The sequence below is a fragment of the Canis lupus genome, chromosome 26 (assembly GCF_048164855.1).
Source record: "Canis lupus baileyi chromosome 26, mCanLup2.hap1, whole genome shotgun sequence".
NCBI classification, from domain to species: domain Eukaryota; kingdom Metazoa; phylum Chordata; class Mammalia; order Carnivora; family Canidae; genus Canis; species Canis lupus.
In genome coordinates this window covers 38,432,238-38,447,755 of record NC_132863.1, presented here as the reverse complement: position 1 = coordinate 38,447,755, position 15,518 = coordinate 38,432,238, and the positions used below count along the sequence as shown (strand labels likewise).

The following is a 15,518-nucleotide window of genomic DNA, read 5'->3' as shown; positions in this document are numbered from 1 at the left end:
ATTCTGGATAATAAAAGATGCACTGTGCGGTGTTGAAATTAACTGACCAGAGTTATCCTCTGCAAAGCTTAAATTAAATCAATTATTTCCATCAGCAATGCTCTGACTAGAGATCTTCAAAATTCCACAATATAGTTTTGATTCATTTCAGAGCCACAAGTTACTTTGGCAGAAATCACCAGCAAAACAAAAAGAGAGACTGAATAGAGAAATACCACACCCAGGAATCAATGTGGAGAAAACTATCCCCAGTCTGAAAAGCAGTCACACGGGTGTGACAGTATGAAAGATTTACCTGTCTGTCATGTTGAGTTTAGAGATTACATCAGCCTGTAAAATAAAACACACAAACACACAGACACAAAAAAAACCCCCTGGAGAACAGCCAAGAAGATTAAAATGTCCATTAGTGCTTTATTAGAAACTAATAAGGACATTAATCTTCAGTCCCCAAACCACTTGAAAAATAAAGAAAACTCCAAAGTTTTAGTTTAAGCATGCATTCAACCATTATACAACAAAAGTACGGAAAAGAATACTACATTTTTCAAGCCAAATTAAGTATAGTTTTCTTCTCTTAAGTTTATTCCCATTTGATGCTAGAAGCTAGAAGCAATGAAGAAGGCTGCATGACAGACAGATTTATTTCTGGTGCTACTGAGGCAGCAGTATAGGGGACAATCAGATGCAGTGGGCTTTGGCCAATAGCTACCCACAGAAGCAAACATATCTGACACACACACAAGAAGCCTGCCAGTCACCCAGTTGCCTGAGCCTTAAGCTTTTAGTTTACAGAACCGGGGCAGGCAAACTTGCTGCAAGTGACCATAAAGGAAAAGAACTCTGACGTGCATAGGCATGCAGAATGCAAAACTACAGATTTTACCTTTCTGGGTAGATTTGGTTTAAATTAATTCAAATTAATTTGTATTTGAAGTACAGAGTGTCCAACTGATGACACTGGGAATTGGTTTAGCAATGGTGGAAAATCCAGAGTATATAATTCTATGGGTGGACAACTTAGAATTGAGTGAACATATTCAGAATCAAGTGTGATTTTAAAAACACAAATTTTTGTTAAGAAACAGTATTTAATCCTGATTCAGTCTACTTGATAACACAACTGAAGACCTATAATCTGAAGACCTTGGTGGTATATATTCTACTTTAGTTTTAGTATTCTGTCTTAAGAAATTAATGGTTTGCAAATAAGATAAAAAAAACTTTTGGGGATTATGGAGAAGATTCACTCAATTCCAGACACCAATGCTCTTCGAGGACACTTAGAAACAATTTCAGCATGCCTTTATTGTGCCTCGTAGGAGTTTGGCTTTCCTTCCAGGACAGCATTTAACCTTGAACGTGAAACCCGGCCCCACAAGATGTTCCTACCCCACCTCCCTGTACTAGCTCAAAGAATATAAGTTTTTCAGAATTTTTCAAAGATGTTTTTCTTACCTGACCCAGAAAATAAATTCCTCCACCTACTACAAAAGCGGAAATTGCCGTACCGAAGACAGCAAACAGGGTGATGGAACCAATATTTTGAAAGAAGTTACCCTGTTGGAAAGAGTAGAAATAAGAGGACTGCTTAGGGAAGCTGGTCCAGTCAATGAAGGCATACACCCCTCCCCTGGCCCTCTGTACACGTCTGATTCTCTGCAAAAGACCACCCACCTGGTTTGGCAAGCTGGTAACCTGGGAGTCTTCCCTCGCCCCCCATCTAATGCAGAGCCAGGTGCTGTGTGGTGTCACCTTCTCCACGTCACTCACATCACTACAACCCTTGTGCAAGCTGATAATGCCTCTCCCCTGGACCGCTGCAATAGCATCAACAATCTCAACCAGTGCTGGCCCCTTGCCCTTTACTCTTCAAGGCCTTCCAGAATGATCTTTGGAAAAGCCAAACCTGATTGTGCTATTGCTATCTTCACTCTCTGCCACTTGGAATGCAGTTAAAATCCAACCAAAGCCTAGATGGTTCTACCCCTATGAAGCCCTCTAATTTCCCCTTTGTTCTCTGGGTTCTAGTCACACTGGTAGCTTTTGGTTCTTGGAACATGTCATGCTCCCTGGGCTTGGGCCACTCTTTCTTCCTCCTTGCTCAGTGAACTTAAATCATCCTAAGGTCTTAGGGCAGTCTGGCTCTTCCTGAGGGAAGCCTGCTCTGATCCCTCACCCAGGTCAGATTCTATTCTATGCTCTCAGTGAACAATCACCCTCTCCTGGTAACACACGACATGGCTGAAATCTTGCATTCATTTATAGAACTATTTGACTAATGTCTGTCTTTCCCACTAAACTATATAGGCTCAGTGGAGGTGGGGGGGTGGGGGGAATGACCACATCTGCTTTTACACAACATAGTTACTGGTATAATACCTGTCAGATGGAAGATGCCCAATGAATAGGAAGGAAGGAATTAACCTTTCATATTTCATGTCTGATCAAAGTCCAAAGCTTATACAATTATAATTTTTTAATTAATTTTAAGAAGGTGCATACTTCTTAAAAAAGATTTTAGGTAATCTCTATACCCAACATGGTCTTAACCCTGAGATCAAGAGTCACATGCTCCACTGACTAGAGCCAGCCAGGTGCCCCAGAAAAGATGCGTTATTATAAAGCATGTCAAGATAATAGATTACGTGATTAGAAAATCCTGTTTGCTCTCCAGGACTTTCAAATAATCTTATTTTACTCTAGGGGCTCCTGGGTGGCTCAGTCGATTAAGTGTCTCCCTTTAGCTCAGGTCATGATCCCAGGGTCCTGGGATCAAATCTCATACAGGGCTTCCTGCTCAGTGGGGAATCTGCTTCTCCTTCCCCCCAGTCCCTCTCCTCACTCATTTTCTCTCTCAAATAAATAAATAAATAAAATCTTTAAAAAAATAATAATTCTATTATACTCTCAGTATCTTCTTCAAATATGACAGATAAAATATATTTCCATCTATACCTCATAACATTTAAGAAAAAAATATTTGAGTCCTACTACCATGGTAATTTCCATAAAAAAATTTCTAAAAGCTACTTATTAGAATCCTGTGGGCTCCACTTAGGAACAATACCAAGGATCCCTAAAACTTGACTGTGGGCACAGACAAGGAATCTCATCTTTTTGCTTAACTAACACACCAGAGACAACAGGAACTGCTATTTTATTTTACTTATTTTTTAAGTTTACTTTTAGTAATCTCTATACCCAACATGGGGCTCAAACTCATGACTCAAACCGAGATTAAGAGTCACATGCTTTACCAACTGGGCCAGACACCCCCAGGAACTGCTATTTTATCTATTTTTTTAAAGATTTATTTACTTTGGAGAGAGACCATGTGTGCATGAGCCAGCAGGGGGTGGGGGTGGGGGTGGCCAGAGGGAGTGGGAGAGAGAATCTCAAGCAGACTGCACTGAACACAGAGCCAGATATGGAGCTTGAACCACTGCTCCAAGATCATGACTGAAGCCGAAACCAAGAGTTGGACGCTCTTCTGATTGAGCTGGTCAGGTATGCCAGGGAAGTGCTATTTTGTTTTTTTGTTTTTTTTTTAAGATTTTATTTAATTATTTATTCATGAGAGACACGGAGAGAGAGAGAGAGAGAGAGGGGCAAAGACACAGGCAGAGGGAGAAGCAGGCTCCATGCAGGGAGCCCGGTGTGGGCCTCGATCCCAGGTCTCCAGGATCACGCCCTGGGCTGAAAGCGGCGCTAAACCGCTGAGCCACCACTGAGCCACTGGGGCTGCCCGGAAGTGGTATTTTGAAGCTCACTTCAAAAGTATGCCCCAGTTTAATACTGGCGGCCCCACCAAGCCCATCTCCTTCAGGAAGCTGCTTTGCTTCATTCATTGCAATCTGATTTGGCCACCCATGATCTGACATTCAATTACTTTGTTTGGTATATCAATCTACCATACACAAAGAACCTTAAAATAACTAGGGCAAACACAATGATTTGTTTTTTTCTAAACTAAAGGCTTTCCTCTGAGTTTTTCTTTGCAAGGAGCTGATTTATTTTGTTGTTAAAATAGATTAAATTAAGTCTTGATCTGTTTATAGGAATCTAATGCTGATATAATTTATGTAGTTGCTTAATATTAATCTGGATATGGAAATTTTACCCAAATTCAAGTTACTATTCAAGAACTTCCCTTTCCTACATAATGTAAATTTATGTTTCTCTTTCAGATAACTAATGGCCTATTCTTTATGTGATATTAATAATTTTAAAGAACCAATAGCCACCTGTCTAATGCATATTAATTGATGGTAATCTTACTGAAATTTTTATTCCAAGTCCAAATTTACATCAACAAATACAACAAGGGCAGCCCTGGTAGCGCAGCGGTTTAGTGCCGCCTGCAGCCCAGGGTGTGATCCTGGAGACCCGGGATCGAGTCCCACATCAGGCTCCTTGCACGGAGCCTGCTTCTCCCTCTGCCTGTGTCTCTGCCTCTCTCTGTGTGTGTGTTTCTCATGAATAAATAAATAAATCTTAAAAAAAAAACAAAACAAAACAAATACAACAATATCAAGGACATCCAGAGTCAATTTCCTATCTTCTTTGGGGAGGGCAGGAAGTGAACAGAAATCTCTTGAATTCACATTGCTAAGTCACATTAATCCCTTTCTCATAATTGTCACATTTTCTGCTGGAAAGCCATCTTTCTTTTTCTAAGAAACTACTATTTTCCCTAAATTTTAGAACAAATTTATCTCCCTTCCAAAAAATTAGAAAATAAAAATTTTATATGCTCTAATACAGTAATCAAAGGGTCAGCTTTTAAGTAAAATCCAAATCAATCACCTCAACATTGTTTTGAAATATTTTCATAATCTGCTTATAGTTAAGATTTGTTTATAAAATGAAAAAATGAAAGACGTTGACTTTTTAATTCCTTCTTACTCATTTCTTTTTAAATTATCCAAGGTCAGTAATAGTTTATAAGTCTTGGGAATTTTTTTTTTTTTTTTTACATTAAGCTTCCTTTTTACTTTTTCTTTGAATAGCTACACAATAACAGTTTAAACTGAATCCTGACTGAACATTTTAGAATTTGGACTGTACATTTTATGCTTTAGAATCCAGGTGGAAAATTAAAGATTTAATTAATATGTTTTAACTAAAACTCTCATGACAAATTTAACTCTTGAGTTTAATAAGCTATTAAAAACAACACTGATTATATTAATAATAGATAATGTTAATAACAAGCACCCTCACCAATCATTTATTGTGATGGGTGACGCTTTGCAAACATTCCTTCATCTAGTGCAAACCTTCAAACAACCTGAGAAGTAGAATTTTAGGGGTTTTTTCATTTTGTTTTTAATTTTGACTTTACTCAGAAGACACCTGTAGGGGGCAGCGCGTGATTAGACCTACATCTCTCTGAAAGTCCAGGCTCTGTTTTCTTCAAGGCTAGGCCAAACCTTCCAGCCTTCACAATTTTTAATCACATTCACAAAATAACTGATGTATTACTAACATTTCAAGTTGAATACCCTTTTATTTTTAAAACTAAATATATTTAAGGAAAACTCATAGGCCAAAAAACAACATCCCAAACACCCCCTTTCCTTCCCCCCTACACATATATACAATACAAATCAGCTTAAAAGTTAGAAGCTCTGGCCCAGGCAGAAAGGGTCCCATTGGAAGCCAGAGGACAGACACTAGAAATGCTGGGGCAAAGCAGGGAAGCGGGCAGAGGCCAGAGAGGCTGCTGCCCAGGCCAAGGAGCCAAGGATGGGCAGGGGAACTGTGGGACTAGGTAATGGGCCAGAAGGAGACTGGGAGTGAGGGGCTATCAGCAGGGAGCTGAGGCCCAGGGCAGGACACTGAGAGAGGATACAATGAAGGAGGCAGAGGGACCCCACACTGCAAGCTGAAAGAATCAAAAGGCCTGAGGCACATGTCTCTGTTGTCCCAGGACAGTCTCTGTCCAACAAGAGGAGTCAATGTATCGTCTGTACACCACATAAAACCACTTTGGTGATCACTTCCTAGGCAAAGTAATCCTTTATGGAAAATGCTAATTAATAAGCCACACTGCCTGAAGCCATGAGAGCAACTCACTGACCATATATATATTGTCTGCTCTTCTCCCTATGTCAGGCAGTGCAGTCCAGCTTCTACCATGTACCCCAGGGTGTTCATGCTGAGCCACTGCAGCTAGGTCAAAACCAGCCTTTTAAAGAGCTTGCCTTACTAACATGGCAGCTACCTAGACTGGTCCTAAAGGACCAATGCATGCCTGAGTCTTACCTTGTGTAATGAATATCCTGACTCAAATATAATAGGAGGAAGCAAGAGGAGGAAAAACATATTTGGACGAAACATTTCTTCTTCCTGTAAATATAAAATGGGTATTTTCAGAAGCATAGAATTTGTATAGTTACAAAATAAATCCATCAGTAAAGAGCCAAAATAATTGTTCTCTTAGGCCCAGTGGAAGCATGCAATGTTTAAAAGAGTACCTGATGATAAAACCAGGCAGAAGAAACCAAAAACACAACAAAACCTGCATTAAGAAATGCAGGACAGGGGGATCCCTGGGTGGCTCAATGTTTTAGCACCAGCCTTCAGCCCAGGGTGTGATCATGGGGTCCCGGGATAGAGTTCCATGTCGGGCTCCCTGCATGGGGCCTGCTTCTCCCCCTGCCTGTGTCTTTGCCCCTCTCTCTCTCTCTCCCTCATGAATAAATAAACAAAATCTTAAAAAAAGGAAAGAAAGAAAGAAAGAAAGAAAGAAAGAAAGAAAGAAAGGAAGGAAGGAAGGAAGGAAGGAAGGAAGGAAGGAAGGAAGGAAGGAAGGAAGGAAGGAAGGAAGAAAGAAAGAAAGAAAGAAAGAAAGAAAGAAAGAAAGAAAGAAAGAAAGAAAGAAAGAAAGAAAGACAGGACAAGTGATTTTAAGAGGTGACCAGCAAGAGAACCCACAGGATGAACTGCTTCTAAACACACAGTATATGCTTTCCATTCTTTTAAAAAATTTTTACAGAAAGAGGGGGAAGGAGCAGAGGGAGAGGGAGAAAGAGAATCTGAAGCAGGCTCCACGCCCAGCACTGAACCCAATGTGGGGCATGATCTCATGACCCTGAGATCATGACCTAAGGCAAAATCAAGAGGCAGATGCTTAACCTATTGAGCCATCCAGGCTCCCCTGCTTTTCATTCTTTACTAAGGAAAGAAAGTTAATTTTAATACAGAAAACATTTCAATTAAAATAGAACACTTTAAAAAATAAGTCCACAAATCGAAATCCTCTGGAAAAAAGGTAACGGTTAAGGCCCTAAAACAATCCACTTGAAGAAAGAGTAAACTCTGTGTTTAAAACAACCCAGCCTTTTCTCTGCCTGTCACAGACAACCGTGACAGAGATTTTCCTAAATCTGGGACTATGACAGAACAGTTTCCACCTGATGCCCTTGTTACTGGGGACACAGCTATAAAGCAAGACCCTTGCCATACTTCAGATTCAAATATTAAGTACCATTAGGAAAGGTATTTCTAGAATATGGCCATCTTTGGAGGAATGAAATGATAATTCCATTTTCTATATTAGTATCTCTAATTGTTGGTGTATTGGGGGAAAAATTCGTATTGGTCCTCAAATCCAAAATGACCACACGTAATATAAAGTCTACTTACTATACTTAATTGTAAAATTAGGCCCCCTTTCACATGAGAGTTTTCATGCCACAGTCAGATTTCTTGTCCAAATCCCTGTTTAAAAGAATGGCTAAGTGTATTCTTACAAATGTACAGCTGTTACCATAAAGACGAAAATAACATTCAAAGGCTCAAAATAGAAAGCAAATGACTTCTGAAAATGCCTTATTAAGTCTTAAAATAACTGCCTGTGCAACAAGCTCATGACTCAGACTGGGACCATGTGAAAAGAAATGGGCCGATTTCTGTGTTTTGTGGGGCAACCTATTCTCAGGATATATGTGCGGTGGGACCACCATATAGATTCTTTTGGAGTTTCAGAAACTGACCTTCTACCTTGGCCCCGGGGAAAAAAAGAGAACCCACCTGCAGTGGGTTGCACGGGTTTTACAGGCTTAATTCATGTCCACTTGGAACCCCAGAATGTGACCTTCTTTGAAAATAGGGTCTTTGCAGATGTAATTAAGGGAAGAGTCCAAAGGAGATCAGACTGGATTAGAGTGGGCCCAAAACCCAATGACAGTGTCCTTACAAGAGATAGGAAAGGACACACAGACACAGAGGAGGAGGACATGTGAAGACAGGGATGAGAAACAGGTTATGCTGCCACAGCCAAGGAACACTTGGGACCATCAGAAGCGGCAAAAGCCAATCACTGAGCCTGGATTTGCTCCCCAGAGGGAACACAGCTCTGCCAACACCTTGATTTCAGATTTCTGGTCCCCAGAACTATGGAAGAATAATCTCTGTGGTCTTAAGCCCCCCAGTTTTGCTACACCAGCCACAGGAAATACACATCCTACCTTACAATGAACAGTGTTACAGAAAGATCCCAGGTTCTTTTGGCAACATCTTCCCCAAAATGATATGAGGTAATTTTAGATGGTACCTGAGCAGTGTATGTCAAATACCACAGACCTGTCAGACTGAAAAAACCTCTTTTGATTCTTTTCCAGTCCCAATGAACTCAGACACCACAGGTTGGAGTTAGGGCGTGTAAAGCCTCTCTCCAATATGCTGATCGCCCTTTTATTTAACAGAGCAGGCTTGACCTCAGAGGCTTCAGCAGGCATCTGTATTACTTTGTTTTTATCATATTTATTTATAAAAACAATACTGGTTTCCCACAGTATTATAACCTGGTACTATAGTGTCTCCTTTAAAATAAATGTATATAGTATACCAGTGTTCACAGGAGCATTATCCACAATAGCCAAAAGGTAAGAACAACCCAGCAGCCCATCAACAGATGAATGGATAAACAAAGTGTGGTGTATACCTACAAAAGAGTATTATTCAGCCACAAAAAGGAAGGAAATTCTGACACATGCTACAGTATGAATGAACCCTAAAAACATCACTTTAAGTAAAATAAACCAAACACAAAAGGACAAATGTTGTATGATTCCACGTACATAAGGTACCTAAAGTACGTAAATTCATAAAGATAGAAAGTAGAATAGAGGGTTCCTAAAAAAACAGAAAATACTAAACAAAAAAAGAAAAAAAGAAAGAGCAGAATAGACTGTGGGCGGGGGGGACTAGGGAGTTTTTTACCAGGTAGAGTTTCTGTCTGGGATGATAAAACACTTCTGGAAATAGATAATGTGATGATTATACAACATTGTGAATGTATTCAGCTACTGAAACATATACCTAAAAATAGCTAAAATGATATATTTTATGTTAAATATACTTCACCACAACAAAAGCCTTTACAACAATCTGCTACAATATATATAAATATATATGTAAAAACCAAGTTGCTTTCAAGAAATAAATATTTAAGTATATGACAATACAGGTGGAAGGCAGGCCCAGACAGACAGTCTGGCAATAGAACTGCGCGGAGAGAACACCAAACTCCTTGTTTTTTCTTATCTCCCCCTGCTTCCTGCAGCATTCGGTTTCCAAACAGGTGTCCTGCTTCCTGCTTCGGCTTTCCACAAACACCTGTTCCTCCAGGAAGCCTGGCCCAAATGTCCTGGCCTAGAAACCTCCCCCTTCTCTGAGGTCAAGCCCAAATTGGATGGCTCTTTGGGCACTTCGTTACATTCACCACCCAACTGTGGTTTACTTGCCTGGGCTATTAAATATACTATTATTTAACATCCATTGAAAAATAAATTCAACAAAATTGACGCATATAAAACTGAAAATGGAGGACAATCTCCCCTCCTTCCCCCTGTCCCCACTACTCAGAACAGGGGTCACCAACTCAAGTGGTTCCCCAGGCCACACAACATTCCCCAGGGAGCAACTGCTGGATCTCTGCAGGGCGGCATGTGGGCCTGATGTTAAGAGTTTCTGCTTCTTCAAGGGAAGCTAGAAATTCAGGTTTTTATGTGAAATTTCCAGCATTTTATATAGATTGGCAATATTTTAAAATAAAACAATTTCTAATTGTTTAAAATCAATTCCAATTTTGAGCAACTGATTTTAATTCAAACAAAATGTGTTAGGAGGTTCCCTCTACACACCAGGCTGTATGTAGGAGTAGAGAAAGGATTACGGTCCCCTGCCCTAAAACTAGCCACTGTGAGAGTGATTAACATTAACCAGTTGTAGTAGGGCAGAGATTGGGCAGGCCCCACTGAAGTACAGTGGGGCCTGCTCAGTCTCTTCCCCAGCTGGAGGGAGATCTATAATAGCAAGAGCTCAATGTGTATTTTGAGAATCCATTTAATACATGCAATATTTCCTGAATATTATTTATAACAGTTTCAAATTATGTTTTAAGTCAGTCTATGTGGCTTGTTTTGCAAATTTTATGCTCTATAGTTTCATAGGTAAATTAATCCTAGCATCTAGGAGCTGAATCAAAATAGGAGGGGTTTGAAAAAAAAAAAAATAGGAGGGGTTTGGATGTGATAAATTTTTGCTACAAAATATTCTTTAATGTTTTGAAATTAACCTTATTTCCCTCCACACAATTTTTTTATATGTTTTTAATTTTGATTTTTTTTTTTAAGACTTGACACAGAGAGACAGAGCACAAACAGGGGGAGCAGCAGGCAGAGGGAAAGGGAGAAGCAGGTTCCCTGCTACACACTTTTTAAAGCTCTGTACTCAACATGGATGCACTAGTTTAGGTTGAAATTTGAGTTTCAATTAGTTCTTGTACCATAAGATGATACTCACATGCTGACTTCTGTGTGAACACGCTGGTACGAATGCCCACACAACATGGTATAGTGGAGAGAATACAGAATACACAGGGCCAGAGGGTCTGGCCATAAGGCTCAACTCAGCCACTTTCTGGCTCTTTGATGTTGGACATGTCTCAACCTCTCTGTGGTCACTTTCTTCATTCATGAAAACACAGTGATGATAATATGTGGTCAATTTACCTCACATGGTTGACATGAGGACAACACGAGCTACAGTATAGAAAGCATTCTGTAAGCTCTACAGGGCTGGACAAATCTGTTTTATTGTTAGCTGGCAACAATAACCACTGATTGATATTTAATGCTAATTAAAGATTTCCTCCCCAGACAGCAGCAGGTGAGTCTAAGATTATGCAAATGAAATTAAGTAACAAAACATGACACCAGGTGCTCCCACATTAACTTGAAGCAGTGTGAGACTCAAGCTTTTTCTTTTTTTTAGATTTTATTTATTTATTCATGATAGACATACAAAGAGAGAGAGGCAGAGACACAGGCGGAGGGAAGAAGCAGGCTCCATGCTGGGAGCCTGATGTGGGATTCGATCCCGGGGCTCCAGGATCACACCCTGGGCCAAAGGCAGGCGCTAAACCACCGAGCCACCCAGGGATCCCCAAACTTTTTTTAAAAAGTCAGATGTTGGGATGCCTGGGTGGCTCAGCAGTTGAGCATCTGCCTTCGGCTCAGGGCATGATCCTGGAGTCCCGAGATGGAGTCCCACATCGGGCTCCCTGCATGGAGCCTGCTTCTCCCTCTGCCCATGTCTCTGCCTCTCTCTCTCTGTGTCTCTCATGAATAAATAAAATCTTAAAAAAAAAAGTCAGATGTAAAGATGTCAACCCTAATCCAACGGAATGTTAAAAAATTAGTGGGACAATATAAAGTTTACTGATAGTCATGTAATGATAAGCCATCATAACTAACCATCAGTGTTACTAAAATTAAAGATAATCAATAAAAATTGTAAGTATGTTCAAAAATCAACAAGCAAAAAAAAAAAAATCAACAGGCAAACCTACCTTCCAATTTGCCAACTTTTTGAATTCTATAATTTTTATTACTGCTCCCATGAGAATACCTAGAAGAGAAAACATAAAGTTTGACATAACTTATGATATGAGAAAGATTACTCAGGTTTATTTTCCTAGAAAAACTGATTATTACGTCTTTAAATAGCTTTTATGGATTTCCGCAAGTTTTCGATCTGAAAACGTAAGAATGGAGATCAATGTGAAGTTCCGAGTCACATCTTAGACAAACATACTATAATGAAGTCAACAATGGCAGTGGGGGGGGCATGCAGCTTGGTAACAAAAAGCTTGACTGAACAAGCCCTAAGGACAGTCTGCTGGGCACAGGAGATTTAACTGGTCAGTTTTGGTACACCCACTCATTTTCAATGTGAAATGACAGAAAGCTCACATGCCAAGTTTCCTCTATACTGCTTATTCTTATCATTTCTGAACAAGAGTCTGAGATCACTTTCTTAGATTCAGATGGCAGTTCTAGGCAGAGTATTTAGTTAGAGATAAAACCCCAATGCTAAAAATAACCTAAAGTAAAAATTCTGTGAAATTCCTGGAACAAAACAGACCATCTAAGTTCAGGCATGTTTCCTTAAGGCTGACAGGCTCATTATTCTCTCATAAAGAACCTACCAAAAATAATTCTCAAAGAAGCATCACGGGTACAATTTATGATGGCTCTGTTACTCACTAGATAAATGATTTTTAACCCTGTTGACTCATCAGAATCATCATGGGAACTTTTTATAAAATAAAGACACCTGAGCAGCACTCTGGACCTACTAAATCACAATCTCTGGTAGGGGCTGATTCAAAGCAAGCCTAAAGGCCACTGTCCTAGACCCTAAAAGTCAAAGACATCTCCCCCGCCTCCTGCCCAGAGGAAGGAGCTTTTCCCCACGAACAACAGAAAGATGAAACACACTTTGTTACTATGTCTGATGGGGGTGGGAGGAAGAGACAATACTAGAACAGAGAAGTTTATCAGGAAAAGGAAGTGCACATCACTCACTTCTGTGGGGGAGGGGGTTGCAGGTGGAGAGGAGATAAGTTTAACTTTATAAACCTCTATACTATCTGAATTGTTCCATATTGTTAAAACTATAATAACATTACTCTGAAAAAGAGACCAAGACAAAATAGATCTGGGGTGTAAAGAGAGTCAATGAATCTATTTTTGAAATAGAAGTTGTCTATTCACTTGCCAGGTGGCATGAAAGCACTGATTCCAAACTCTCCAGATAGAGCTTCCCAATTGCTTTTTTCTTACCTTTTCAAATTGTGTATATATTTAAGGACTTTTTAATACAATTGTTTATTAACCAAATAGCTCATGAATACATTGTAAAATGTTGTAAATAAAAGTCCCTTTTGATGAGATCCCACCCCCCATTCCCACCTTAGTGCTTTCTCTTCCTGCCCCAAGGTAAGCAACCATCTTGAGGAGTTTGGGAAACATTCTATCAGATCATTCTCTAGCCTCTGACATGTTTATATTTAACATACAGTACTGTGTTTATGTACATATGGCACACCTGTGTGTATTTATATAAAATTTACAGTATGTAATGTGTCATTCTACTATTTGCTATTTTGCTCAGTGTTAAATCCTGGGAGATGCACTCAGGGATTATTACATATAGATCGGCCTCATTCCTTTGAACAGCTCTGTAGCATAGCATAAAAATGCCACACATTTAACAGATATTTCTCCAAAGAAGACATACAAATGGCCAACAAGCACATGAAAAGACGCTTAACATTGTTAGGGTAATGCTAATCAAAACCACAATGAGATAGCTCTTCACACTCCTAGAATAAAAAGACAGGAAAGCAAGCACTGGCAAGGGTTCAGGGAAGCAGGAGCTTTCATTCAGATATTGCTGGTAGGAATGTAAAATGGCGTGGTTGCTGTGACAAAAACAGTTTGGCAATTCCTGAAAAAGTGAGAGTTACCATATGACCTGCAACTCCACCCAAGAGCCCAGAAAACATATGCTTTTATAGGAACTTGTACACGGATGTTCATTAGCACCATTATTCACAGTAGTCCAAAGGTGGAAGCAACGCAAATGTTCATCAACTGATGAACAGAGAAACAAAATGTATATTCACACAATGGAATATTATCTGGCAATTTAAAAAAATGGGGCACTGATCTATGCTACAACGTAGATGAGTCTTGAAAACATGCTAAGTAGGGATGCCTGGGTGGCTCAGCGGTTGAGCGCCTCCCTTTGGCCCAGAGCATGATCCTGGGGTCCCAGGATTGAGTCCCACGTCAGACTTCCTGCATGGAGCCTGCTTCTCTCTCTGCCTGTGTCTCTGCCTTCTCTGTGAGTCTCTCATGAATAAATAAAATGTTAAAAAAAAAAAAAGAAAGAAAGAAAACATGCTACGTAATAGGGGCCAGGCACAAAAGACAAATATTTTGTGATCCATTTGTACAAAACATGCAGAATAGGCAAATCTATAGAGACAGAAATGGTTGCTTTGGACTGGGGAGGATGGTTTGGGGCTCATAGCTAAAGGGAAAGGGGTTTCTTTTGGGGATGATGAAAATTTTCTAAAATCAATTGTTGTGATAGCTGTACAATCTGTGAATATACTAAAACCCACTGAACAGTACACTTAAAATGGGTAACTTGTATCATATGTGAATTATATCTCAATAAATCTGTTATTTAAAAAAAGGCCACAGATTATATGATTCCATGTATACAAAATGTGTGGAATAGGCAAGTCTACAGAGGCAGGAAGGAGGTTGGTGGTTGCCAAGGGAAGGGGAAAGGAGAGAATGGGGAATGACTGCTAATAGGTAGAGGGTTTCCTTTTGCAGTGATGAAAATGTTCTGTAATTAGATAGTGGTGATGGTTGCACAGTCCTGTGAATATACTGAAAGGCACTGAATTGTATGCCTTAAAACTGTGAAGTTTACAGTATGTGAATTATACTTTAATTTTTTTTAAAGTCACAATTTTTTTTTTAACCATTCAGCAAATAATAGCTGTCTCCAACTGTTTGCTGTTAACAGTGGTCCTGCAACGAACACGATGGTTCAGGCTGCTTTGTGTGTTTCCAGAGGGCAGATCCAGAGACAGTGAAAGGCTTGAACATTTTTATCTCTTGAAAATGTTGCCAAATTGTCCTCCGAAGTGGTTGCACCAATTTACACTGCTGCTCCAGAGCATTCATTCCCACATTCTCAGCAACCCTGGACAGTCATCAGACTAAACATTTCTGCCCCACGGGATGGTCAAGAAGTTGTTACATTGTTTCACTTTGCATTGGCAGTTAATCTGCATTCAGTAATCATTCCTGATTACTAGAGAAGCTGAACCTCTTTTCACGGTTTCAGATTTCATTTTCAAAGCTAGTGTTTTTCTGCTCTACTAAAACTTCAACTTTCTCCTTCCCTTGTAAATGTATAATACCATGGTTAGTGCTTTGTAATTACATATGAAACAGCTGCATTCGAAAATCATTATTCTTTTTAAAAGATTTATTTATTTATTCATGAGAGACATAGAGTCAGAGACATAGGCAGAGGGAGAAGCAGGCTCCCCTCGGGGAGCCTGGTGCGGGACTGGATCCTAGGACTCTGGGATCACGCCCTGAGCCAAAGGCAGATGCTCATCCACTGAGCCA

At 39.8% G+C, this 15,518-nt stretch overlaps 1 protein-coding gene across 5 annotated transcripts in view; it reads right to left on the bottom strand.

Moving 5' to 3' along the window:
* Window positions 1-15,518, bottom strand: part of SLC9A8 (solute carrier family 9 member A8) — a 70,576-nt gene that overhangs the window by 35,272 nt on the left and 19,786 nt on the right. For 3 of the 5 annotated variants that reach the window (XR_012018676.1, XM_072801397.1, XM_072801398.1), the window contains 4 exons: window positions 11,864-11,922; window positions 6,271-6,354; window positions 1,459-1,560; window positions 296-330 (listed from right to left, as the gene is read on the bottom strand). Coding sequence is in view for 4 of the 5 variants with exons in the window: in XM_072801397.1 (XP_072657498.1) it covers window positions 296-330; window positions 1,459-1,560; window positions 6,271-6,354; window positions 11,864-11,922 (280 nt within the window). In the remaining variant the exon portion in view is untranslated. Of the gene's footprint in view, window positions 1-295; window positions 331-1,458; window positions 1,561-6,270; window positions 6,355-10,815; window positions 10,927-11,863; window positions 11,923-12,008; window positions 12,033-15,518 lie in introns of those variants that run through there. The other 2 variants (XM_072801400.1, XM_072801399.1) reach the window with 2 other exon arrangements.